The following is a 27,558-nucleotide window of genomic DNA, read 5'->3' as shown; positions in this document are numbered from 1 at the left end:
ACCCAAAGCATAACAAAACAATTGCCATTTAACATTTGTATGTAGTATCATCACAGTTTGCAGATGAATTTGATGAAAATCACACTAAGAGCCAGAATCCAAAACCTGAAGCAAGCCTGCTGGAAGTTTAACTCTTGATAAAAAAATCCAAATCATCTATTTTCGGATGAGTAGCTACATCATTTTTTTTAACCTTTTGAACAGTTGAGTTCTCTGGTTTAAAAAACTAGGAGTTGGCATGAAGAAATATATTCTGTTTGCCTACCTATAGCTTTGACCAAGAGCGCCATATGCAGAAATAAACAGAAACATATGTGATGAAAGGTCAGAAAATATTACAAGCAAAGAAGCTCTAGTTTAAAGTGCAATCTCTCCTATTAGTTTTGAAACGAAGAATTCCGCAAATATTTCAGATGGCTGATACCAGTATTAGAAAGTACCCCCATCAAAGTATACCTGTAACAGATTTTCCTCATGAGACACACTGAGTAAGACTTCCCAAATGCCATACTAAGCAGCAACACAGTTAAGAAGTGCCAGAAGCAAAACATGTTTCCCAAATACCCCCTCCTACTGTCTCAACACCATGTCAGCAGTTACAGTCACGTCTGGTATTTCCCTCATAAACCAGCTACTTCATCGTTACGTTCTTTTTGAGAAGCGAGGAAGCATTTCAAGATCCATGCTCACAACTGCCAACAACATACGTTCTAAGATCAACATCAATTCAGCACACTATAAAGTCAACTTTTTGAAAACACAGATTACTTCAGATGCTTTGAAGCATACATATTTTGAATACCATGAATTAAATCTGAAAGTCATATTTAATAACTTTAGCACACAGCCAATAGGTTGTTTTAGCATTTCAAATAAAAGTAGCCATTTAAGAATGTGTGAGACACTGGTCCTGGAAGTGGAACCCCAGTTTCATCCTACCGAACCAAACAGTAATATGGGAGATGAGGAACTCAAGTCAGAATGCTCAAATTCACCAATGTAAAGCTGTTTTAACAATAATATTAAATAAATAAATAAATTAAAAAATTAGATCTCACTTCACATTTTCTCCTGTTTAGCCCAGCTATACATACCGCTATTTGACATTTGAAAAAGATTATTCTTCTCAAACTTCTTGAAAACACTTCCTTTTATTTCAACGAACTGCAATTTTTAAAAACAGTTAGTTAGTTTCTATTGATTAAAAAATGATATAAACAAATCAGACTATCAAATAATATGAAAATAGACACGATACATATGATACACAGATTAAGGATGGTGAAAAAAATTAGGGTAGCTATGTAATAAAGCTACATACTTACATTATTGGACATCATGATGGTAAGCAGTGATTTATTGTGGGAGTTGAAGGCCACATTAAGGGTTGTTGCTTGAACCATTATAAGAATAGCGTGCAGGACTAGATAGCAGGGTTAAGGAAGCATATTTGGAAGTAATATTTCCTGTTCTGTTTCCAAAGTTTAACAAAGAGATTTGTATCTCCCTGTCCACTAGATTTACAGCTCAGAATACCTAAACCTATGTAATGTGCCTACAGTGTTTCATAGCATGCAATAATTGTATTAATTTTTCTTGTTCTAGAAGAGCCTCATGACATTAGTCAGGAGAAGCAGCAATACAACCTGAAAGAAAAAAAAAAATCTGAGATAAAGAAAGATTCAGAATTAGCCTAAAGATGTCAGAGAAAACAGAGGAAAGTACAAGAATTCAAAATTCATCACCATATCTATCATTCTGTATGTCTTTACAGATCACTTCCATTATTTCACTCTAAGGTTACTTCACACTGAACTCATTTGCACCCTGAATATTCATGAGTTTATTCCTTTGTTTCAAGAAAACATTTTCAAGCTATGTTTGTAACATTCCACTAAATAACAAAACCCCACTGTCTTCAAGACCCTGTAACCCAAAATAGTCAAATACAAATCAGAGATCAAAGTTTCCACGAACTATCCAATTACTGTTTTTAATTTTACTGCACATTAAAAACCCCTGTCTACTACTGCAGTGGTATACCGTTATAAAGGTTTGGTGTTTTTTCTGAAGCAGGTTAGAAGAGGTTTTTTTTCATTAATTTTAAACTGTAGTACTGGCAATCTTACTTTGAAAGCAAAGGAACACCAATTTAGGAACACTATCAATTTTTCAAATATTTTATAAAATAATGCAGAGCAACTACTCTGTAATTTAATTTTTTAAAATTTGCAACTTCGTGAAGAAAAAGGATACAGACATAAAGCACTGCCATGAAGAAGTGAGGAATCACACCTATGTGAGCTCTTTTTCTTTCCTTAGGTTCTGTAGCTGTCCAATAAAGAGCATCCAAAATATCTTGTCCAAATGAAGAAAACAGACGATCAGCCACCTAAACAAGAAGAACTTTTCACTGCCTTAAAGCAATATTTTTCTAACACCTGAATATGACACTGTAAGTACAGCTCAACCTAAAAAAAGTTTCACGTATTTATCACTTTCCAGCTCTTATTCATTCCATTTCCACTCTGGATTTCACAGACATTGTTCCTTTTGTATACTCAGCAGCTTACTTTCCCTCTCAATCTCACTATATCCCATTTTCAGCAGTATTTACAACATATAACCATTTACTTTTATCTTAGATGCCTCCTTGGAAGACACCCAAGTACAGTTCTAACTTCAGCCTTTGATAAAGCAATATGTATGTTGCATCAAACTATCCTAAATACTTTTTTCCTATCCCTCTGGGTTTAATGGGAGGGTGCTGGGGGAAGAAAAGTGAATTTCAGATGTGTGGTAAGGAACATCATCAACTTACAGATACAAGAAAGACTGAAATCAGATTTGGCTGTACTGTTTCCTTACACCTTGGAATAAAGTACATACTTAATACAAATCTCTGCATAAAGCAGAATTCAAAAGTAAAAGTACCACAGCACAACAGCAGGTGATCAAGAGGGACTAAAATTCTGACAAAAGGGGAAAATAAGTTTGAAAAAGCTACAAACGTCTCAAGTGTAATACAACGAATATATGCACGAGTTGGGAAAAATATCTAGCAGCAATTCTAAAGATAGGAAAAACATGGACAGCAATCTGAGCTCGCAATACCACAGGCAAGAAAGGTCCCATGGAGTTCTACCAGTTCCCAACACTTTAGTATCAGCAAACATGTAAACCTGAAGATAATCACAAGGGAAGTTTTTTTCTGCCTATACACTACAGTTCAATAATTTTCAAACGAAGCTGCATAAAACAACAAAACCAGCACTTACAAAATTAAATTTGGTATCACAAGGCACATGTCTGGCTAAAAAAAAAAGCCACACTGCTTACTAACTCTACAAAACAGAAATAGTTGAATATGAAAACCTGATTAAGTCTACTTAATAAAGACAACTGATATTTCCTCTTACTGTCTTTCTGCAAGACAACTATTTTGGACATGTTAAAACAACATGCAACAATACAGAACTAGGTGCATGATGCACCTGCAAATATTGAACCATACCTATTAACAGGAAAATAACTTCTTGGGACAACATAAGTAAGTGTGGATTTGGGATCATTTTCTGACTTTGTTCACTAAGAGTTCTGCAGGTAAAGATACTGAAGGAGGGAAGTCATACACTTTAACCTATTCAAGCCAACATTTATTGAAGTTACCTAGAATTTGAAGGCTGAATTAAAAAAAGTAAACTATATGCTACTCTTTAAGCATCACCTATGAAATAAAATGAAAGAAACCATGAGCTGATGAATCATCATAAATCTGAAGTTCAAACCCCCATCAGTCTGAGAGATATTTACAGTGGTATTGTTTTCGGCTTTTAAATTTTGTAAATTAAGGTGATCTACATTATTTAATTCCTGCTCATTGTGATGACCCATTGAGTAATTACACCTGGTGTAGTAACACTGACTACAGAATGCTTAGAATTTGGTAAATTTTTGTTCACAATATTGTGAGGGTTTTAATAGATAACATGGTGGCTTTGCTTTCCTTTTTATTTAAGCAGTCCTTGCTTCTCAGCTGACAGAATAGAAAATATTAAAACCCACCACACAATATTGTTGCTTGCTTTTCCAAATACGACTTACCTAAACCCTACATGCCGGCTCCAGGCTCCAGCAGAATTCCATGGTGAGTGCTGTCACCAGCGGTAACGCACACTGGGGCTTCACAAGGAGCAGGAGCCGGTGGGTCTGAATCTAAAAAAGAGAAGTGTCATTTAAGCTAAATGTGCTGAATGCTCCCCTTAAGCTGTCTATCGGGAGCATTCAGGACACAATTTGAAGCTTTTGCATTCCTCACATCTGTCCAGGACAGTATTTCCTGGACTTGCTGACAGCCGAAAACATTAGGACATTGTAAACATCTCTGTTGCTCAAGTGATTTAACTAAATTAAGGAGATCTTCCTATTTTGAAAACTTGTAAAAATGTAAAGTTTATTGCTTAAAAAACACTGCTTGCATAGTAGCAAAGACTTACAACAAAATTCAACAAAGTAATCTAAGCAAGCCAATATTCAAACTATTGAAAGCCGACTATCAAGTCTTCCAGTGGGATCCCATGACATTTACTGCCAATACTGTGCCTGCAACCTACCATGGTAAAACCAAAAAAAACCACTTTAAACATGCCCTCTGCTTAGCATGCTGGGTTTCATGAGACACCATGGAAATTAAATACAATTTCTAACTTCAAATTCTAATGTAACTTTTCTAATGACTATGAGTGGCAACAGACTTCCCCCTTTCCCAAAAAGAAACCCGGGCAGCAATTCTTAGTTGAGACACACACTTCTGATTCTGCCAAACATAGCAAGGAAACTCAACTCTTCTCCTCTCCATTTAAATTGGATTGGCATGTGGCTTCTAATTTATAGCAAACACTGCAGTATCTCTTCAAATTACATGGTAAGCACATAGTGCTGTACTTTCTCAGTTTTTGAAGTAGTCTTGAAATAAAAGAGAAATTACTATTTTGAGCACATGGATTTTTTGTTAAATTATACTCTCTCAGATTCTGGAGCTATATGTGGATGAATATTTCCCAACACAAGTAAAATCCACATAGTAACTCAGTGCGAATTTAGTATGTGTACATGTTTTTCATCAAATCTAAAAACAACCGAAACAAATCCCTATGAATAAACAACTGAGGAGGCTTGTATGTTATTTATTTCACATAGCATAATGAATTGTATTCCTTATGCAATATTTTCATATTTTATGAGGAAAGAACAAATACCTTTAGACAAAATAGTCAGATTTTGCACAAAGCGTAGCCCAATTTTAACAGTCTTCAAACAAAGGTAAAACAGATGTTCAAACAAACATTAATATGTTATTCAGAGATCCCAGAATCCTAGTAGATTAACTCTTGTGTACAAAGATCTGATTGAGTCCTTTTAAGAGGTTGTATTCCTATACATGTCCTACGGTTGCAGGATGGAGACAAGATTGTAGCTATGAAAACATTATTCGTGAATCACTGCTCATAAAAGTGCAATTGAAAATTTCATGCTTTAAATTAATAACAAAACAAACATTTTTTTTACCCCTGAATTTCTCTTTACCTTACCTCCCCAAACAGGACTTCCTTTTCTTGTTTCACTATATCCATTCAACTTACTGTTTACGTACTCAGGCTTTTGTCTGCTAGCCAGGACTGAGACAGGTTAAACAGTAAAGCATGTCCTTGCATACAATGAAAGGTATACTTCCAAAAGTAAGAATTAAAAAAAGAAATTCCATGTCTTCTACTATCTTCCTTCTCCGCTCGCTCTCAGGATCTTATTATTTCAAATCGATAGTTTCTGTTTTTCAAAACTACTTCAAAATCTTATCCGGTCCACCCCTTGCATTTCAGTTTAAGACAATTCTTCCATTTCCATTTCTCAATTTTCATTCAACTAAATTAATTAATAAGCTCCAGGAACTAGGCAATACGAAACAGTATCTATAAAGCTTATTTTTCATGAACTTGTCTGTTTCACTGCACCTAGGCTTATTAATCATGGGTGTGCGCACATTTGTGAGAATACGAGATGCACCACATTCTAATTACAAATACAGCGATACAACAATATTTTAAACAGTCTGAAAAAAGCATGCTTGATATTCTGATGTCAGCATTCTTACCTCAAGCATGTTATAGATGATGTAGAGCTTTATGACAGACTGTCCCCTTATCAGATGATACATCATAGAGTAGTCAACATAGTGCATCATGAAGTAGCAGATGACCAATATAACTCCTTTGAGAATGTCACATACCTGAGCAGGTTGTAGCAAACGTCTATCACTGAAATACAAAGGGCAAAAAGTTCCACTAAATGTCATATACCCACAAAATACAGACATTACCATATGAATAAGAACTTACAGAAGCTGTTAATCAAGGATATATTTTAATGGTAGTTTATTACTGCCCCTTTCCCTGCCCCTCACTCCAACACATAAGGAACACCATGACCGTGATACACATTTATAGATCACGCTCCTGAACAGGATCACATTCTCTTATCTGCCACATCCACTTAGTTAAAATACTGTACTTGTTGGGTTAAGAGCTTCCACTTGTTAAGAACCTTTCGCATGCATGCCCATTGGTTTTTAGTTTACCTTCCCTCTTCTAGCCAGCCAATTCGCCTTATCATTTTGACTTCCTCAGTTACAGAAATTGTATTTACTATGACCGAAAAAAAAGAAATGAAGCAGTCATCTTCAATTTCAGTGAAGCAGATGCTGAGGAACAGGTTCTAAATGAAATCCTGTATCTTCTTTCAGCTCTAAGCTCTGTAGCAGTAAATGCAAGCGATTTGACATCGGAGCACTTGAGGTTGATCTTGAACCAATGCAGAAGTCTTCTATCTATAGTTCCACAAGTAACTCAGAAGTCTTCTATCTATAGTTCCACAAGTAACTCAGAAGACCAAATGAATCATTACACAATTTCATCCTATGAACTAAAACTACAGGATGAAAATAGTTTTACTTCAATTGCCACAATAGCAGCCATAAGCATAATGAAATCACAAGGCAGGATTTACTTGTCTCTTTACTTAGTTTAGTATTAACATGATGCAAAGCATTTAAACAGCTTTCAAATTAAATCAAAAGGTTGAGAATATAAACAAATAGAGAAATAATTTCTATGACAGGTATTTAATTTTAATATACACTGAAAGGTTTTTGCAGAAATTAATGGTTCATAAAAGTCGGAACCAATTAGCAGAACGCAAGTTATGGATTTTCATTTTCTGTATTTTTAAATCACTAGGTTATCCAACAATGCTCACAAACTGATAACATGTTTAGAAAAAACCCCTAAATTTGACAAAAATTCATGCTATTTTAAAAAAAATCTGAACAGTTACTTATCACCTCTGCAAGTCAAGACTTTCTACAGATCTGCAGACAAGTAAAAAATGCCAGCTACAACATTGGAGCTAGAGTGTTATACTTCAGGTTTTTTGTTGTCTTCCATTTAAAAAAACACAAAACAAAACCCCTGAAGACAGCATTAACGCATCGTAACACTGAACCACAGTGTCATTCTACAATGGGCAAATAAAGCGTGCGCATAAGAAAACTTGCAGAACTCAGATTTACAGTATTACACTTTGAATAGAGAGCAATTGCTCCTTTTATTCTATACTTTTTACTGCATAATCTGTATTAAAATTAATTATATTCTGAAAAATAGAATTCAACCTGGTCTAGCACAACAGAACTGCTTAGAGTGGCTTTCTCACCCTGAGACATTTTCTTGCTCTCAGAAGGCATCCAGTAACAGCAACCATACCACCTTTTATTTCAGTCTAAGTCCTTGACAAAAAGCCTGTGAATTTTCTTCCTTTTTACCCCCCGAACTGAGTTTGAACTGCACCAATCTTGCAAAGTTCATGAAAACTGAAAGTGTCCCTTTTCTAGCATATCCAGTAGTTGTCTGCTACTTAAGGAACCTGCATGACACACACAAAAAATGCAAGCTCTCCAAACTGCAAAATTATATTTTAAAAGTTTATTGCCCTATTTAACTACATCTGACTTAAATGATTATACTTATTTAACTATATTAGCATACATTGAAACATCTATAGGATTTAAGGAAGCCCATGATTATGATTGCCACTCATATGCCGAGCAACACAGCACGTTCCTTCTCCAACCTACTTCAACTTTGGAAGTATACTCATTCAGTAAGAGTCAGCCAACACTCATACTCCACGATATAGATTGGGATAAAGTGGTAACGGCATTATTACTCCACAACAGTAATGCAAAGTCCTAGCATTTCAAAAAGAGAATCAGAATTTGTTACTCAGAAAATTACCATCTTCAGCCTTCCAGCCTTCTTATCACTACAGAAGTAGTCTGTACCTGGTAGAGAAAACCTGACTAGCAAGAGAGACACCCACTTCAAAAGTTGATGGTTTAAAACTTTGGCAAGGTACCAGTTTTAATGACGGGCTGGTCTCTTGTCCAAATGCACTAGTAAGTAGAACCTGTTTATGAAGTTTCTGAAGCAGTTCAGAAAGATTCTCACACGAAAATGCTTTGATGTCCACAAATCAATACAGACTGAAAATTATAATGTTAAAGGTTTTCTGGCTTACAAACATCAAAGATGCCCAACCACCACTACAGTCAGAAGTTGCAGTTATTCTGTACTGTTAACCCTATCACTCTTCTGCTTATGTTGATTTTCATCAGTATGACCTACATTCACTTGAGTAAAACCAGTTCAGGTGGTGATGTAAAAGCAGACAGTGACCATTACAGGTGAATACAAACTCTAAGACCAGACTACACATAACCAAGAGCACAACTGCTCTTCTAAAGGTGGTCTCAACTCCGAAAACTAACTCAGGAGAGTTAACGCCATATGAAGGTGCATCCAAACTTACAGCGCATCCTGTACACTGGACAGATGAACCATTTTCAGAACGTGCTGTGCACTGAACAAACGGAGCATCGCTATCATTCAATTCAAAGGCTGCCCAAAAGGGTCAGATCAAGTACACTTGACTGCTGTGCCTTACAGGAATTAAGCTTTTGTACAACAGAGTACATTCAAATTATGGGTTTAGAGAATTTTACCTCTCAAAGCCACTTGGATTTAATTTCTCAATTGTCTGTGTATCTAAGAAAAAATGCAGTAAACACTCCCATTTTTCCCCCTGACATTTTAACTAAAAATACACTCTATTAATGCTCTATTCAAAGTTCTGCAATAGCTTCTTGTGCTTTGCATACACACAAGTAGCAGACTACTTCTTCAAAACACATCTTTAAAAGAAGTCACAAAAATATCCCCACGGTTTCATTTTACTGAGTTTGATGACCGAAGAGCTGTCAGCACCCCTAACCCCTAGTCAGTACAAGGGATTATGGCAGAGGCTGAGTACAGAAAACTGCTTTCTAGACAGAGAAATGAGTAAGAATATCCTAGCATTTACAATATATTCCATGTTCTTTCACTGTGCACTAAGAAAGACTCCTACATATTGACTAGGCAAGTAATCTATGGTCCTACAGCTAACATATTTCCGCCTGAGAGAGATTAACCGTAACTACTGCATAAACCCACAAAAGCACTTTTATTGCAGCAGAATCCTTTTCTGCTCTGGCTAAGAACATTTACAAAAGGATTTCGAGGTGTGGCTCTGAATATAATATGGAATAGGGATAATTATTTCCTACAAAGTAAAAAAAAAAATCAAGTAAATGAATTAAGACTAATGATTTGTCACCTTTTGGCAAATACACGGAACTGCAAAGCTTGCAGTTATGAAACTATGTGATCAATGTGAACCGAACACTGCAGTTTTAGTATATGATCAGGCTCACATTGGTTCAAGCTGTATTTGTCACAAATCATACCTATCCTTCACATTAAGCTGTTTAATACACAAACACACAGGCTGATGTGATTTTAAGCCTGTAAGAAAGTCTTAGCTCACTCATTACATAGATTACATTTTCTGCATTTCTTAATACATGTTTCTATTTATTGCCTCCAGTAACTACTTAGTGCCAATACTGGAAAGTACTTCCAGAACAATCTTGATTAATCAGACCTCATGATTAGTATCACATACAAATTTGTAACTCTGTACTCATCTGCACCATGAACACTAGAGAATCTCAAAAACATACGAAGAAAAAAGCCAGTATTGGCCAAGCTATGACAACTAGACAAAGGTCAAGAAAAGCATAGCATAGTGCTGATAATACTTCCAATTCAATTTCTCATTTGAAAGAAGCCAAGAGGTAAAACTAGACAATACTGAGCTACTGTACAACTCCAGAAACCACTGAACAGAGATCTGAGAAGCTGAAACAGCTTAGCTCATTTCAAAAGACTTTATATTTTTAAAGTTGTGCAGGAAGTGTGACAGAATACAGAGGGAAAGATTTCACATGAAAATTAGTTATGGGTGTTTTTTCTCATGCGTGAATAAAGTAGAAAAATAAAGAGCATAACTACCACCTTAATTTATATTTAATTATTCTGGTTACGAAACAGCAAGGAGTAGGATCTTTCTACAGAAATCTGTTTGTTTTTTCCTTCAAAGCTATCCCATGAATACAGTGATGCTGCAGAAGTAAATTAAATATTAACACTTTCCTGGCTTTAGTGAACTCTGCTCTTAAAAGATAATGCCATGAGAGCCTTTGTCCAAGATGCAGTTCCTCTAATATCCTATTGGATTCCAGAAATAACGTTATGTAAATTGTTTTACAATTTAGCTGATTACATAGCTGAACAGAATTTAAATTACAAGTTTCACATCTCACATACAGCAGAACATAAGCGGATTCAGGGCATTTGAACTGTCCTTCAAATGCACCTTATTAAGATACATGATTTCTGTCTGTTCACCTGATTATTTTCTGCCATTATTCCATTATTACTTTAACATTTTTGCTCTAAGTCATGCTCTTCAAGATGCTCTTTACACAATTTTAAGAGGTTTCATTACACTAAGCCTCTAGTTCCCACATTTAGCTGTACAGACTACCAAGGAATCAATTTTTAAAAATTAAACTTCAAACACCAAAGTACCTTAGTAATAAAGAGTAAGGCTTATTCATTCTTTCTATTACCCGCCACATAAAATCTTGTATTGCTTTACTATTACTACTGCTGAATACACTGAGCGGTTTGAACATGGGATGATCCTTCAACCTGCACAAATTCAAAGTAAAAATCCAAGCATTTCTCTATAGATAAAACTCTCTCACACTGTAACACTAACTAGCAAATTAAGGCCATACAGAAAAAATAACACACAGGGACTTCAATATTCTACAGCATCTACTTAATAAGTCGTTCAAACTCCTCAGCCTTTGGGTACGTTCACCATTCCATCTACTAATTGACAGAAAATCTCCAGTGAAACCAACTCTTATGTCTCCACAAAATATAATTATACAAATGCATGCTTAAGGGGATATACAAGCTTATTATTAATTTTAATATGAGATGTGTGAGCCTTGCTACTATACCTCCCTATTTCACCACTGCATGCTTCTGTTCCAGCCCAGTCAATTAACAAAAGGAGAAGCATGCCAAGCTCAATGTTTATCACACACTGTTCGAGGCAGCTGGAAGGGAAACTACGGCAAAATTTATACAGTGCACTGACTGACATCGACCATGAACTAGCAATTCAGAAAACTAGTCTGTTTAGTAGAAAAAAAATTACTTTTTTCAGCACAATTCATAAGCTCAAGGCTTAATACTCATGCTTTGAGCTTTCCATTTTACGGCTTGTCTGCCCTGAGACACATTTAGAAAGTGTGAATCCAAGTCTTTCCTGCTTAGTAAAATCACTGGATCTGCGTATGTCCTCCCCCTTTAGAAAGCTAAAGCCAAGCAACTTTCCTTATAAGAAGTTAAGAAATATTTACTTTGCTATTCTATAGAATTAAAATACTATAAAATTAGAATCAAATATTACTATTAAATATTAATATTGAAGAAAATATTATGGCTACCGACAAATTTGCTCTATATATTTTAGGAAAAAAACAGCAAAAAACCCTGGGTTTTTTTCATGATTACTTGTGACACACGTCCACATAATCCACTCTAAATGTTACAAAATTAAAAATCAAACCAATTTCAAGATATACATAAACCAGCTACCCAGTGAAATCCGGTGTGAAAAAAAAGCGTTCATCATATTCAGTCTCCTCAGACAAGTGAAAGTTTAAGTAACTAGTGACCTGACTGTAATTTTCAAGGTACGTCTATTTAACACCATACACAAGAGGCCATGATCTGCATTTCATACAGTAATAAGAGTTCTGTCTCCATCCACTGGTTGAAAACCATGAGGTTCAATCATTCACAAAGGCCACCACCATAAAAATGGTCATACTACCAATATATAATGTTTGTGACTTTTAACTGAACAGCATGTTGGATTTCACAGTACTTTTCCCTTAACAGTTCAAGGCTTTCAGTGTATTGGCATCTACCCTACAAACCTCTTTTTTGTTCCAACAAACGTACAATCAAAATAACTTAGCATTATAGTAGAGCATTATTACAAATCAACCACAGTTTACTGATATCTGGCTTTAATATGTTACAAACCACAAATAGCTAATGCATAAATTTGCTGAAGTGACCGACTTCCAATAAAATACCCAACAAAAAAGGATGTTAAGTGTTTTAATAAGCCTTGCATATTGAATTTGAAGTGGTTAAGCCATTTGGAACATAAAATGCACTCCGCAACACACACAAATTTGTCCTTACTGTATAAAAAAAAAGTCTAAAAAATACCAGTAGTCTGTGGTATACACATTTCAAAAACCATCACTGCAAAATGAATATTTTCACTATATAGTATACGAAGTAATGTGTGGATAAGTACACTTGTCTGAGTACTTAACTACTTTAGCATCTGATGCGTAAGTGCTCTGATTATACCACTTTAAACTTACCTCTGCACAGATTATCATACACTGTTCATACAACTTCTTTACTTTTTCAGGCTTTCTAGTGCTACTCATTTCTTCACTAGTCTGATTACATACGGTTTTCCAGTCACTTTGTAGAGTTTTTTGCTTTTTGATTGTTTTGTTGTTTGGGGTTTTTTTAAACCAACAGGAACTAGATTTACAGCTTATTGCATTTTTAATTCGTTCCTTAAATATAGTCTTGTCCAAATAGTTCAGATTGTTCCTTCATCATTCATCATTGAGCACAAACAAAATTTCCAATGCTCATGTCACAGACAATTTAAAGATATGAATACACTATCATTGCAATAATGCTTTAGATTGATATCTTAATAATGAACCTATTACCTTAGGAGTTTAAAAATATATATGTATTATTCTATAAATATTATTGTACTTCACACTATTAAAAAAAACTTTTCATTTATATAGGTGCACTGCACTGAAGAAGTGTTTCAGCACTGAGTTTACAAGTTTGAGCAATTATTTTACAGCAAACTTTCTAACTATTACTTATTCAGTGTTAACACTTTGAAATAGTTAAGACAACCACTGAGGTTTATATTAATTAACAATATATTACTGTTAATGAAATGGTGGTCCAGTTAATGTTTTGTTTAGATATCTTTTCTTTCTCCATTTTTACATCACAGATACTTGTATGGAAACTGAACTGTGGGCTTGTTTTACAGGTAGATAATTTAGTCTTGATCAAAGTCTTAATCCTTCAGTGTATCCTTCATTAATGAACTGTGACATGGTAAATTTCTCATTTTATATGAAGCATTAAAAAAATAATCAGATTAACACATAAGGGGATGCTTTCCTGTTAGCATACTAAAAAAAGATGTCAGGGAAAATAAAGCCCAAGCAAGTTTGTCTGAAGAGTATACCTTCCTATACAACTACACACTAAGAATTTTCAAAACGCATGTACTGATCTATTGGAAATACTTTCCTACAGTTATGTTCAAGTTTGGAATTAAGTCTGGTGTCGGAAAGAAAAGCCATTTTGATCTAATATCCAGTTTGAGACTTAAGAGATATAGTTTACAGTATGCAGGACTTCACTGTTGTAAAACTGTGAGATATTACAGAGTGAGTGATGATAAAAGTATGTCCCAAATGAAGAACTCTAGGATATGGAGAGCCGAGTTTGCCAAGATTAGATGGCATTTCATTTTTCAAACAATAAAAAGTCTCTACATGCACACAACACAGCACAAGACCATGCTAAGAATGAAACGAAACCAACCTTGCTGTTAGGCCCCGATGAGAGCTGTCTCAAAATAAAAAAAAAAAAAAGAGGTTTCAAATAAGTGACAACTAGAATAAGCTTTCATTAAGCTTCTACTGTTTTAATAACAGAATCGACTATAACTGAAGTCAGTAAATGAACATATGCTGAAGTGCTGTACTTTATTATGCAGAGAATCAACTTCCAAGTCTAGTGTTAAGATACCTGGCAATGAACTTTCAAAACTCCCCAAAATTTACATTAAGCATTACGAAAAACCTGCTTGCAGTACACACAACAACAGAGCTCTGAACCTGGCTGAAGTGTTACTTAGAATAAATGTAAAAAAGCTTAAGGCACTATAAGTGCAGCAGGGGCTACAGTGTTTCCAAGATACCCTATTTTTAATCGGGCTTAACTGGTCCATAGGCACTCTATGTAATAATAAACAAAAAAGTTTTAAATCTACTAGGTTCACAAACTACTTCCGCAGTGATGCAGTTACATGTGGAAATATACCTACCATAAATAGCACTGAATCAATTTCATGTGTTGGTTATTAAAACTAAGTGTTGGTTTCTCCTTTGAATTATGTCGGTTAATTGAGCGATACTGTTCATTTGTAATCAGGCTTTTTACTGATTACATGTAGATGTGTGAATTTGGCTGATAGCATAGAAGGAAAAAGAAAATCAGGATTTACTCACCAAGGAGGAATCCCTGTGACACCACATTCCATCCTATAAAGGAAGTGAAAGTGCTCTTCCCTTCGGTCTGATTTACAAGAAAGAAAGAAAGAGAAGGTTGTAACGTTGCTACGCTATGCACTGTTATGGAGAGGAGAAAGGAGTGCTTGATCTGAGAGTTTACTACAGAAAATACTGAGTGCACCTCCCTTTTTTTGGTTGGTAGAAAGCCACATTTTTTGGTGAACAGGTGCACTACTTTCTCAATTTAACCAAACAATAGGAAGTTTATGCATTTAACAGCTATAGCCCTTACAAAAAAAAAAAAAAAAACAACAACACATAATTTAGGCTTGAGAATAAGTGCAACAGAGGCTCAAATTTATTTAATACCTGACAGTATGAACAAAGAAACAATGTTCATAATAAGAACACCAGTAAATTTGTTTTGTTTGCTTTCTGAGATTCTTTCTTTGTACAGGTTTCTTTCTTGAAGTAATGCGGTTTACTTCCTATTGGAAAGGGTAAACCTATGATTTCACACAAGGGCAATGGGAACTTTAAGAGGTATATATAATAAACTGAAGTTAATGATGTTATTTCTGACAGGATCTAAATTCACTTATTTCCGGGAAAAGAGAACTGAGTAAAAGAAAAACACAGAACATATATATTGTCTATATCTATTTCTATATGGAAGAAATTTAAAGATCCTGTCAATCAATCTTCAGATACAAGAACATTCATAATCTAATTCTCTATTTTCTTGAGAAAACTAGAATTTGGAGAGAAAAAAATTAGTCTCACTTTCTGTAACAAGTCCATACTGGCATTGTGGAGAAGATGTAAAATGCCTTTAAGCATAATTAGATTGGGAGTCCCATCAGTCTCACTAACATACAATTTTAGCTTTCACATCACGGTGTTTTTCAAATAATACACAAGAGCTTTTACACATCCCCACAAGAGCTTTTACTGGCGTGCAACATATTTTCAAGAAGAACAAAAAGTTGGCTCTATAAAAGTGTTTCAAAACAAGCAGAGATATTAACCTGCCCAGAATCTCTGGGTCTAAGGTACTAATAAAAAAATGTGCCTAAATTGTAAAAGGAAACCGTATCTTTCAACCACAGGTATAGTTACTTTTATGAACCTATCAAGGACTGCAATTCCAAAGAGAACTCCACCATGTCCACTTCTCTCTCTACCTTAGATCTGTTGTTCCAGCACAGTATATGCTTTTATGTTGTCAAAGAATATTTAAATAAAATGAGAGCAGATTTGAAGAGACTCATTTAGGAAACTTCTTTCCATGACATGGAAGAAAATACTGCACAGCTGACGTTTGTTGGGGTTTTTTTTGTAATTTCAGGATGTAATTTCATTTTGTGATGTGTTTGTTAATTTTTTTAAGAGCACCCTATTTACAGAGCACAGCAGTAATGAAGGTACACCTGCCAAAAGCACAATGTGATTATTCAACCCCTGCCAGTTTGCCCACAGCAATTTAAGCAGTTTACTTAATGACAGAATCTTGGATTCTTGTGACTAAGTTTTCGAAGCTTTAGAGTCTCTCTCTTTAGAACAGCTATGTTAACACCAGCATAGCTCTGACAAATAACAGAACTGCATTTACTAAAAAGGAAAGATCAAGTGATAAGGAATGACAAATTAGCAGCCAAACTGAAGCACTTACAGTGCTTAGGCAGAAAAAGGAAACAAATTCCCTTAAGATACAGCACTCTCTTCTCCCTTTCAGAGGAATTTTAAAATATGTGGAAGAGGCTATAAAGCACTCCCCCTACCTTTAAGCACTGCACACAATACCATAGACAGGAATTAGCCGATCTTACATGGAATGTAGTTTTATTGTTTAAAAGAAATAATGCGTAATATAATCTTGTTTCTACACTGCAAAGAGCAGACAGAGTTAAGAGGAAATAAATGACTGGAAGAGTAAAACTGGAGGGGAAACAGAACACCCACTGCTCAATCACTTCCCTCAGATGTTGAGAAAAAAGTCAAGATGAAGGGAGGAGCACTTTTATTTACTACACAGAATGGAATATGATGTGGCAGGTTCAAATAACTAGTCACATCTCTCAAAACTTACTTGACATTTGTGAGGAAGAACAAGTGAAAAGATAAAACAGCCACCTGCTTTGTAAGTACCTTTTGTAATTGTAGATGTTTTACCTATTGAACTCTGTTTTGTTACAAACACATAAAAACATTTCCTGAGCGAGAAGAAAATCCCCGAATGTTTTTTTGCCATAATAAATCAAATCAGCCTAACTAGGGAAATAAATAAACAAATATCAAAGTGCAGGCTCTGAATATTTAGAAATAAGAATCATTACAACTGAAAAAGTTCCATTACATACTATAAACATGAACTGTGAATCTTTCAGTAAAAAGCCACAAACTTTAAAACATCAATGATTTGGATAAAGCCTCAAGTAGTGAACAAATAAAGAGATTATAGGGCAATAAATTCCACAAACATTTAAGGAAACAGCGATGAAAGAAACTGCTTCAGGAGTTGTTACAAAAACAAAGCCTTCTTCACTCAAGATAATCTCAGTTTCACCGCATCTTACCTGACAACACTTTATACTTAACACAGTCAAGTTGAATAGATTAAAGTGGATTCTGTCCTGCCTCACACTAAAAACACTGTCAAGCAAACAGACTAAGTTTTAACATTGCAGGTGCATGTACCTAAATATACACGTGTGAGTGTAGATGGTATTTTCAAGATCACTTCCTTCAATATACTGAACAATACCCAAAAACAGCAACTGGTCTTTCACATTTTTAACTGTAATTTCAGAAGAGTAGAAAACTTGTTTCTCAAAAGCACAGCTGAGTTTATAAAAACAAAGAACACTTTTTTTAAACCCACAAAATTAGTACATTTACCTGAATTTTAATATTTTAGCAACAGCATCCGTACAGATATTTAAAATAGGCAGAAAATTTGACTTGACATCAGGCTAAAACCAAATAGCTGGTTTGTTTTTTGTTTTGTGTTTTTTTGTTTTGTTTTGGTTTTTTTGTTTGTTTTTTTTTTTAACACAGCTAGGCAAACTCTCTTAACATAATGGAAGTCTGAGATTCAGCTCAAAATTAACAGCACTGTAACACATTAGAGACTATGGCTTAACATAGCCACCTAGTGCCTACGGTAAGCATCACCAAAGTACAAACACTAACTTAAGACTATACATTAAATATTATTTTTTTATGCAAACAGATTAGCATTTACCCTAATCAGAACATAAATTCTAAACTATGCATATAAAAGCACTTCATATATGAAAGACTATTAATAATGCAAATGCAAGCAACTAAAACAAATAAATCTATCAGCTACCATAAATCAACTTCAGGTTTGGGGAAATCCAGAATGAAAACCCTGAAGTCCTTATTTATTCAAGGAAAAATTACAACATCAATACAAATACTCTTTTTCTTTTAGGCTACACTTAAGATTTGCATAATTATCTTTACCATGAAGTAGCAACTTTTATGAGGGAAATTAATTCTATCCATCTTTGATGCCTATGCCAGAAAGGCAAACCAAAAATCCTATGCATTAGCAACAACTTCTCAGGATTGATCTGAACAAAAAAGCAAGGAGTTAAGATATAGAATTTCTTAATATTATTCTGGTCAGCCCCATCCAATTACTCTAAGATTCTCCGAAGGAAAGAAAATAACACATTTTATTTGGGGATCCTTTGGACAAAGTTGACTGTGGAAATAAGGAAAACTTCTGTTGTAAAATAATCAAACTTTTGTTCCGATATCAAGGAGCCTATCAAAAGACATGAGCCAAATCATTAACTCAAGTCTAATAAATCTTAAACCACTGTTCAAACAGATTTTAGTTAAAAGGACAAAACTACAGGGTAAGGTTACATCTCTGTCCGTTACTAACCTGAATATGCTGTTATCAACCTGTTGTGTCTGAAGGAAACAACGATGACAGTTAATGGCAAAGCTTAAAGGTCTCATGCACACCTTTGCTTTGGCTGTTAGACCAGAACTTCTATTTTACAGTGGAAGAAATCACTAGTTATTCAAACAGCACTGAAAGGCCATAAAATCAAGCACATGGATGAACAGAGAAACGTTATTTAAAGGTATTAACACTATTCTCTTGAATCAACTTACCGTAAGCCATAGCAAGGCAAAGTGATGAACCGGAACATTGCCAGAAAAACTCTCAAAGGAAGCAGGGTGAATACATACAGAAAAGCATCCAGGCACAAAAAGATTCCAAAAAACATCAACTAAATTACAAAAATAAAACAGAAGTATATTAGTAGTTTATAGAGAGTTACAAAAAGTTTATAAAGAATTATTTTATGAAAAATAAATTTACTTAAGGCTAATTCATCACATAGGCGCAATACTCTCACTTTGTTTAAATCAGCTGGACTGCAGGAAAAATAGTATGCTATGCACCTGGAAGACTACTCAGCAAAAATTCTGCACCACAAGCTCTTGCACCAAAGGCTTTTGCAGACCTCCATGGCTCACCAAACTCAGTCTTTAAAGAACAGATGAACTGAATTGTACTTGGATATAACAGCAGCTCATTTTGCCATGGTGACTTTCCTCCAATGTTACAAAAGTTAACCTTGGGAAAAAAAAGTAGAGCTGTATGTACATGTGCTCAGCCATTTTCTACCTACCTATAATAGATTTATATAAACTATATATATATATATTTTTTTTTACTTCGTTAAATTTTCTATTGCACAGCTAATTACAGCTGTGGTAGTTCTCCTTCTGAGAATATCAACCTTTTCTATACAAAGAAGAATATAAAATATGAAGAGGCAAATTTCCAACTGCCCTTAGTTTAAATGCTTTATCCTTAGTTCACAGAAACAGTTAAAGCCATTCCATTATAGCCACAAGCCAAGCAACTCTATGATATCTAAGCTAGACCTAAACTCTGCAGTTCGAAAGCTCTTATATACCAGACTCTCCCCACACGACATTCCTTCTTTATCTGCTTTTTGAACGTATCTAAGATTTACTTGAATGGGACTTTAGGCATATGCTTGCATGCTTCTGTCAGAAGCTAGTGGTTTTTTCCTGCAAGGAAAATCACACAAAAAGGTAACCTTAACTGGCTACACAATTAAGACCAGCAACATCTAAGCAAGCCTACCCATCCATGACAGATATGCACTTACATGTGAAAATTCTATGTATTGCTGATGGGAAAGGAAACCACTGGTTTTGGGCAGGGTGGGAGGTAAACCAAAGCACAAGTCAACTACTGTTATCTCCCACAATATCTTTGCCTTTCAAACTACCTTCTCTGTCAGCTTGTGGAACAGCCAGTTCAATGTCCAATGAGCTAATCTCTCACTCTTAGTCCACATGCATCCTTGTAACTTTGAAAGCAATCCTACAGAGTACACACCAGTACATCTATCTGGAAGCCACGTAAGATGACTGAGTCAGGCACAAACACACTGCTATAATCTCTGAGCTGTTGCTTTCCCTTATAATACTCTTTCTACCGATTCTGCAGTCTGTACTTCAATACCATCACAACATTAATGTGTCCTCCCTGATATTCACTCATTCACCTCTAATACCATTTCCTAAAATTTCAGTAGAGGTTTTTTCATTCAAAATTATCAGAAGCAGTGGTTACAAATAACAGATGACCTTATGCAATGCATCTTAATATACCATTGTTACCTATTTCTTTGCTAACTTTTAAACCAGGTGCTGAATATCCAAGCACTGAAGCTGAACATGTATCTTCCCTGGCTTGTTTCGTTGGGGTTTTGTTTTGGTTTGTTTTTTTTAATTCCTTAGTCCAAGCAAAATAGAAAGATATCCTGTCATTTTGCCTCTGTATTGTTTGAGGGCATCTTTATAATCTAGAAAACAACTCTGCATTTTCTTTTTCATTTAGACTTTTTCTCTGCAACCATGACTTTTCACGTTCTATAAGCTTGTATTAAAATTTGCAATTATTGTTTAATGTCCTCATTTTCCATTTTTTTCTACATTCCACTTGCATGCCTACATGCGCCCATTGAAATATAATCAGCACTGAACCTGCCACACATTTCTGTAAACATTATTTTTGCTGCTGCATTCCAGATACTGAGAAGCTAACAGAAAAGCTTACAGAGTTTTTCCACCATAGTAACTATATTTTAGCAAAATAACGCTAAGTTTAATTTTGAGATCAATTGACAAGTATTCCCTTAAGACAGCAGGAACAAGGACCACCTTTGAATTTAGTATATATAACCTATGACAATGAAAAGCTTCCACTGAAACTGCACCAAAAAGCTCAGAGACACCATTTATAGAGAAGCTAGATAGTTTTTAATAAACAAAAAAGAACACCACCACCACCCTTTTAACATCACCCCCCCTCTAAAATTACGTACAGGTAATAAGTGTATGTTGAAGAGTATATTCTGATATTAGGCTTTGATAAATCTACTCCATCTGCTCTCACTCCACCCAATCATGATTTTCATTCCTAGTCTATAATTACACTATTAGGTAGTAAACACTGCAAACCATTAAGAAAATTCTTCTCTTCCCTTCCTAGTGTCTCACATGCTTTATTTCAATTAAGCAGACATTTCAATCACATGGTCAAGTGATTTCTCCAATAGGTGATGACCTATACACTACTTAGTTTGCATTCTAGGTGCTCATCCTCATACTTTTTCAATGAGGATGATTCAATTTGATATAGCTAGTATGTACACTAACCTGGACTAAGCTCATGCAAAGAGCTAAGAAATTTATTTCATAATCTCTGTGTAAAAAGATAATTATCACTTAAAATCCACCTGCTTATTACTCAGTTTCATATTCTTTCATGTTCAAAGTACTGACTGAAGTTTGACCTACCATGCAAAATCCACCAATTTCACAATTTACAGCATCAATCTTATAAATACGTAAGGCTGCTGGCCTTCACTTGTTCTTTCACACTAAAAGTTTTATTGGAAATCTATGGCGATGATCCTTCAGAATAATTTTTGTGGCTTGGAGACAACATGTAATAGTCTACATAATTACAATGAAGGTGATGTAGAACCGCTACTATTACTCAGCTGAGACTTCACCGTAACTGGAATATTCCACTGTAAACTGCAATGGGTGAAAAGTAAGGATGGGAAGACACAACCGCTGGAGATGTTCAGAACCCAGTGGGATCTGGTCCCAAGCAACCTGCTGTAGGTGATGCAGTTTTAATCAAGAACTTAGACTACATTGTCTCCAGAGGTCCACCTCATTCATTCTGTGATTCTCTGCAGTAACTGACTGGGAATTTAGTTTTGTAAAACCGTGTCTCATCATGATCCAAGGACAAGCTCAACTCAAGGAGGAACCTGACTGCTGCTGACAAAGGGAAGGCTATTCTCTCTCCCTCCCCACTCTTTCATCTTTCTACCCGTAACCCCAGCTATGCAGCTCCCCTTCCACCCTTTTGCAGGCACTGGATTCTCAAAAATACTGGCTGAGCAAGTCAGCTCACTATCCTAGCAGAGAACAAACAAAGCAAGAAATGTGAAGCATTCACTGCCAAATTATGAGCCAATTTAACTCTTAGAATGGTCCAACAAGCACCACAGCTCATGTAAAACCGGCAGCACGCATAAGGCAGGAGACTAAAGTAGAATAGTGAAACGAGACTCTTCCTTCAATACAGTTTAGAGTTAAATTGATATAGCCCTACCACGTACCTTTATCCTTAGTAGTTTTGAGAATTTCAGCAATACTATTTTTAATATTACTGTTACTCTGCAGCATAGCCAAACCTTACTACTAATGTTGCCTTACTCATCATCCTTGAGCATATTCCTGCTGCCTCCCTAATCAAAATGGTTAAGCCAGAATAAAACTCTCGTCTACGTTACAGTATTGGAACTGGCTCACTGCAGGGCCACAATTATATCTAAGCTGATATAAAGGAGGTGGCAGGAATGTCCCAGGAAAGGCCATAGCACTGCGACAGGGAGAGAAGATGCAGTTAAGTGGCAAGATGCAAAATAGAAGGCTATAAAAATTAAGTCAAAAACCTTAGTCAGGAACTCATCCATCACCATATTTTTAAAGGACTGAAATCTTTCCACCCTCAAAACATTTTAGACTGGAAAAATCTTTAAAACAATATTTTTTTAAACATAAAATTACATTTTGCTGTAAAAAGTTTTATTTTGACTATTCCTTTCAGGACCAGTGACATCTTTATATTTGAATCAATTTTTCATCATTTGAACTTGAAAGTTGGTCGTGTCCATCTCTGCTAGTAACATGAGTTGCCAGCAGCAACAAGCAAGTGTAGGCAAAACCCCCTGAAACACAAATGTTGAAGTTACTAACACTGAAAATTAATCATTATGATGTTTAAATTTTTTTAGTAGCAAACCTGTTTGGAAATAAATATTTCTTTAAATAATTTAACGCAACAGATTTCATTTCTGAATTAAAACAAATCTTAAAGTATACTTCACCTTTTCCAGTTCTTTTGGTATCCGCATGCATGTGTATACTCTTTCTCTCCGCTCTGTGTATTTTGCTTCATTGTGTTCAAGGAAGTAACCTCTTGTTAGCTCAGCACTGATGAATCTCAGCAATGAAAGATCTACATTCGGGAACACACACAAGTGTAAGACACTTCAGGCATAACCTCCAAGAGAAGCAAGAAGAACGCTATGCTTTTACATTTTGCTATGTTTCCTTTACATCATACCTAACCCAGAAGATTTCTGCTGACTGTGATGAGAATGTCAAAGAACTTGGTGTGGAAGAAGCTATATGAGAAGCAAGTCCGACGCTATGCCGTTCCCTTGTTGCCTCCCGACAAACAAAACAAGCTATTTTCCCAGCCACCATTTTCATCAGACATCCCATTTCTCCAAAACATTACTCAAAGCAGTTACACTGAGTGCAATACACCGAGTAGACCTAATCCTTAACATACTGACAGTCCTCCTAAACTTACTAAGCACTGTTTCAGACTTAAGCTATTTTCTCTCTCAGCAACACTAGCAACATGTCCTTTATGTTAAAGAACTTTCTGTAAGATCGAAATGATCACGGATACATGATCCCAAGTGATTTGGTGCACAAACAGTACAAGCATGCTTTAATGATGCTATTTAATGGTGATCAGACTGAAGTCTTTCAAGACTGACAAGCCATCACACACATACAGGTCTTCTGCATTTTAATGGCTATACTTAAGTAAGCCGAAGGCTGACTGACCTATGTTTAGTGAACTCATATGGCTTGCTGCAAAGCAGTCTTCAAAAGGAGTTAAAATATGAAATTATAATGATGAAAATTCAGACTGTCACCGCAAGGAGGCTGAGCCTAAACTTCAACGTTCACTGACAAGGTCTGACATTACCACCTCCTGGTAACACTTCAGAAGTGACAAAACGCTACAATAAAGTTCAAGATTTCTCGTTATTGTTGACATTTAAAAACACAAACTCTCAGTGTTCACACAACATCCAAAAGATGGAAATCACTTACATAGGTGAAAAGCTACAGAGCATTTATCATGACACAAGAACACGTTAAAAGTCAGATTTTAATCAAAGTCTTAGTGACTACTGGAGGTAGGGGTGGGCCTTGCATGGTACAACACTCCACATTTTTGCGCGGAGGAAAAGGCTGCAAAACACCCTTAGTAAAATTGCCTAGATAACAAGTGTCAAGAGGAATGCAAGTATAGATGCTGTGTCTGAAAAGTTCACCCAAAACTGTCTCAAGACAGTGGCTTCTCAATATTCGTTACACTGAAGACTATAAAGACCACTAGCTGGAAGAGTAGCCAGAAAATTACAGACTTTTAAAGCGAATGATGAATCAGCCCAAACAGAAGCATGAAAGAATCAGAAGAGAAAGGCTGTGCTTATAACCTACACTGCCTTGGGTGGGGGGCACATGTATTGAGTCTGATTAGAACTTGGGGGGGGATAACAAACGGGCATTTTGAAGTTTGTGGTGGTGTATTAACACTCTGTGTATATCTACTATTGCAATTTATCATGTTGCTGATACTGATCACAGCTATATAATTCACTGACTGCTGGTTAATTATGCATTGTTACTACGTCATTTCCGTGATCATTTGCTTTAAACTACATGAACTGAACAGTTTTTCCCTGTATGAGCTTGTTTGGATAGTGATTTTGATGATTTATACACTACTGATCCACTTCTATTAAGTAGGCCAAAGCCACTGTAAGCCTTAAAGGTATTTATTTTAGAACAAACAAAGCCAACATGTAGTTTAATAAGTAGTGAAAAGCCTAATATTTACATGTAAAGTTTCAATCAAAGTTCATTCCAGTGAAATAAGGCCAAAGGTCATACCACAAAATTGTTGTTCAGATCTCTTGCAAACTTATTTTCTGGAGTCTTCCTTTGTAACACTATGACTTGTAACATTTTTAGGTTTACCCAATTCTTTCTTGTTTAAAAAGTAAAAAGAGATAACCTTAAGTATGAAGACACCAATTAACTGCCCAGGTGCATTTTCTTACACCTCAGACAATCAACCTTCTCTAACTTAAAGATAACGCATCTCAAACAATTGAACTTTCCTGCGAAGTAAATAGATGTATATGGACAGCCACCACAAAGTGACTTACGGGTCCCTTCCAACTTGAGATATTCTATGTTTCTAACCAATAAGCTATTTGTTCTCACGCCTCCTTACCTCAAAGAAACTGGTTCATGGGCCTGTTGTTGAAAAAACAATGATTTTAAGTTTCCTCCAGCTGGCTAGACTTTCACGCCCTAGATATTAAGAGATAATCACTCCTCATAACTGAGGCTGATCAGTACACAAGCTCCAGACTGTGACTGCAAAGCAGTCTCTCCAGTGACAGGGGATGCACTGAAGTACACAGTTGGTCAGCCACCTCCTTTCTGAGCACTTACTGCCACCCAGCATCTGCCCTAGGTCTGCACCAACTGTGAAACGCATCAGTGGCTGACCCTGTAGGAAAAATACAGTAAGGAAAACAGCATGAGACACCGAGGCAGGACAGAGTAATAAAGCATTTGAAAAACAGCTTAATTCTGCTATCAAAGCATCATTTTATTTTTAAAATAAGTAGACACACTAATTCCTACTTCAAATTTGTTCCCTACTTCAAATTTCCCTCTTTTTCCATCAGAAAGTTTTAGACTGAGGCCTAAATTTAAACTCTTCAGATAGCATACTCCTAATGCTCAAAGAATTCTCATTTATCTCTCCACCTCAGGACAGAAAAGTACAGGCATCTTCAAAACATAAAAGGCCACCAATTCCTTCAGGGTAATAACATAATGATTTACCAAAGTTATACTTCAATGCATAGCTACACAAAGGATAATCATTAACCAGAAACGGAAAGAAAATTTGTGCAAATACCAAATGTACTGCTTCTCAGTAAGTGTCTATTGTTATATAATCATAACTTTAATCCTAAATGCAACAATTCCAGGCACTCACTTCACTCCCATCAAACCTAAATACACACTTCTTCCACAAACACTCAAATCAAGCACAGATTTTTTTGGTTTTAAGTATTTCCTTCTCCTCTAAACAACTTATCTGTGCTGCACTGGTCCTATTTTACCATCATGAAAAAACCCTACCTCTATTATTTAATACGTTGCTACCATTAGATGAGTTTGAATTTTTAGTTGCTCTATTGAGAGGCCTGTTCTTCTAATGTTTTCCTGTCCTGAAGGGTCAAAAAGTGCCAGTGGTTTTAAAGTATTTTTAAATTTAAAATAAATTGCTGGAATATAGTTAGGAATCACACCCACCCACCTATAACCATTTCCTTACTTTTTAAGGAGTTATTTGTTCAGATGTCTTTCAGGCACATCAGTATGTGTGTTGACCATTGCTTTTTCACCATAACACAATTCATATATAATACTACAATCAAGCCAATTCCTTACAACCTATGGAAATTAAGTCAGTTCCATCCACACCACGGGACTGCAATGATGCTGCAGGTCCTCTGACATCCCAGGTCAGAAACTGACACAGCACCTGCAAAACTTACAAGAAAAGCGTTCAGTTGTTGGCAGTGTTTTTAACTTAAATCCTAACTTCTGTTTTTCTCTTTCTGTGTTCGATTAGACCTGTGTTATCACATTCAAACCAACATGAAGGCAGAAAGCCTGGAAATCTGAACACCACTGAGCGCTTTCCAGATTTTTGGCAAGCCCCTTAATTAAAAATTAGGTGCTAATAGTTATAAAAAACCTTACCAACACTTAAATCAACCATGCCACACCGAGTGACAACTTTTACAAAAAAGGCAGGGCTATTTTCAAAAACTGCTCTGTAGATGCCTGAGACCACCAGGTCAAGTGTAAATGTAAATACAGCCGCAGATCGATAGCGAAGGCCGTGACATTTTCCCTTATTTTTACCTATAAAATCCTTAGTACGCTACATTTAGTTTAAGTGACTTCTAATAATCTGCGTGTAACTCCAAGGCTCTAAGAGAACCGCCGTTTTCAGCAGTAGGCGCGAAGACTCCTGTACTTATAGCTGTGTGTATATAACGGGAACCGCCAAGAGGACGAAGCACTCCTCGTACTTCAGCAACGGA

The 27,558-nt window shown here is 35.7% G+C and overlaps 1 protein-coding gene across 8 annotated transcripts in view; it reads right to left on the bottom strand.

The window, feature by feature from the left end:
* Window positions 1-27,558, bottom strand: part of TAPT1 (transmembrane anterior posterior transformation 1) — a 49,618-nt gene that overhangs the window by 21,048 nt on the left and 1,012 nt on the right. For 2 of the 8 annotated variants that reach the window (XM_037399805.1, XM_037399844.1), the window contains exons 2-8: window positions 23,440-23,570; window positions 19,097-19,215; window positions 14,250-14,273; window positions 6,152-6,314; window positions 2,257-2,392; window positions 1,326-1,423; window positions 1,095-1,164 (exon numbers count right to left, since the gene is read on the bottom strand). In XM_037399805.1, the coding sequence (XP_037255702.1) occupies window positions 1,095-1,164; window positions 1,326-1,423; window positions 2,257-2,392; window positions 6,152-6,314; window positions 14,250-14,273; window positions 19,097-19,215; window positions 23,440-23,570 (741 nt within the window). The other 6 variants (XM_037399823.1, XM_037399836.1, XM_037399831.1 and 3 more) reach the window with 6 other exon arrangements.

Source organism: Falco rusticolus, chromosome 1 (assembly GCF_015220075.1).
Source record: "Falco rusticolus isolate bFalRus1 chromosome 1, bFalRus1.pri, whole genome shotgun sequence".
In the NCBI taxonomy this organism is placed as follows: Eukaryota; Metazoa; Chordata; class Aves; order Falconiformes; family Falconidae; genus Falco; species Falco rusticolus.
Note: the sequence above shows the minus strand (reverse complement) of the source record. Positions and strands in the feature narration are given on the sequence as shown.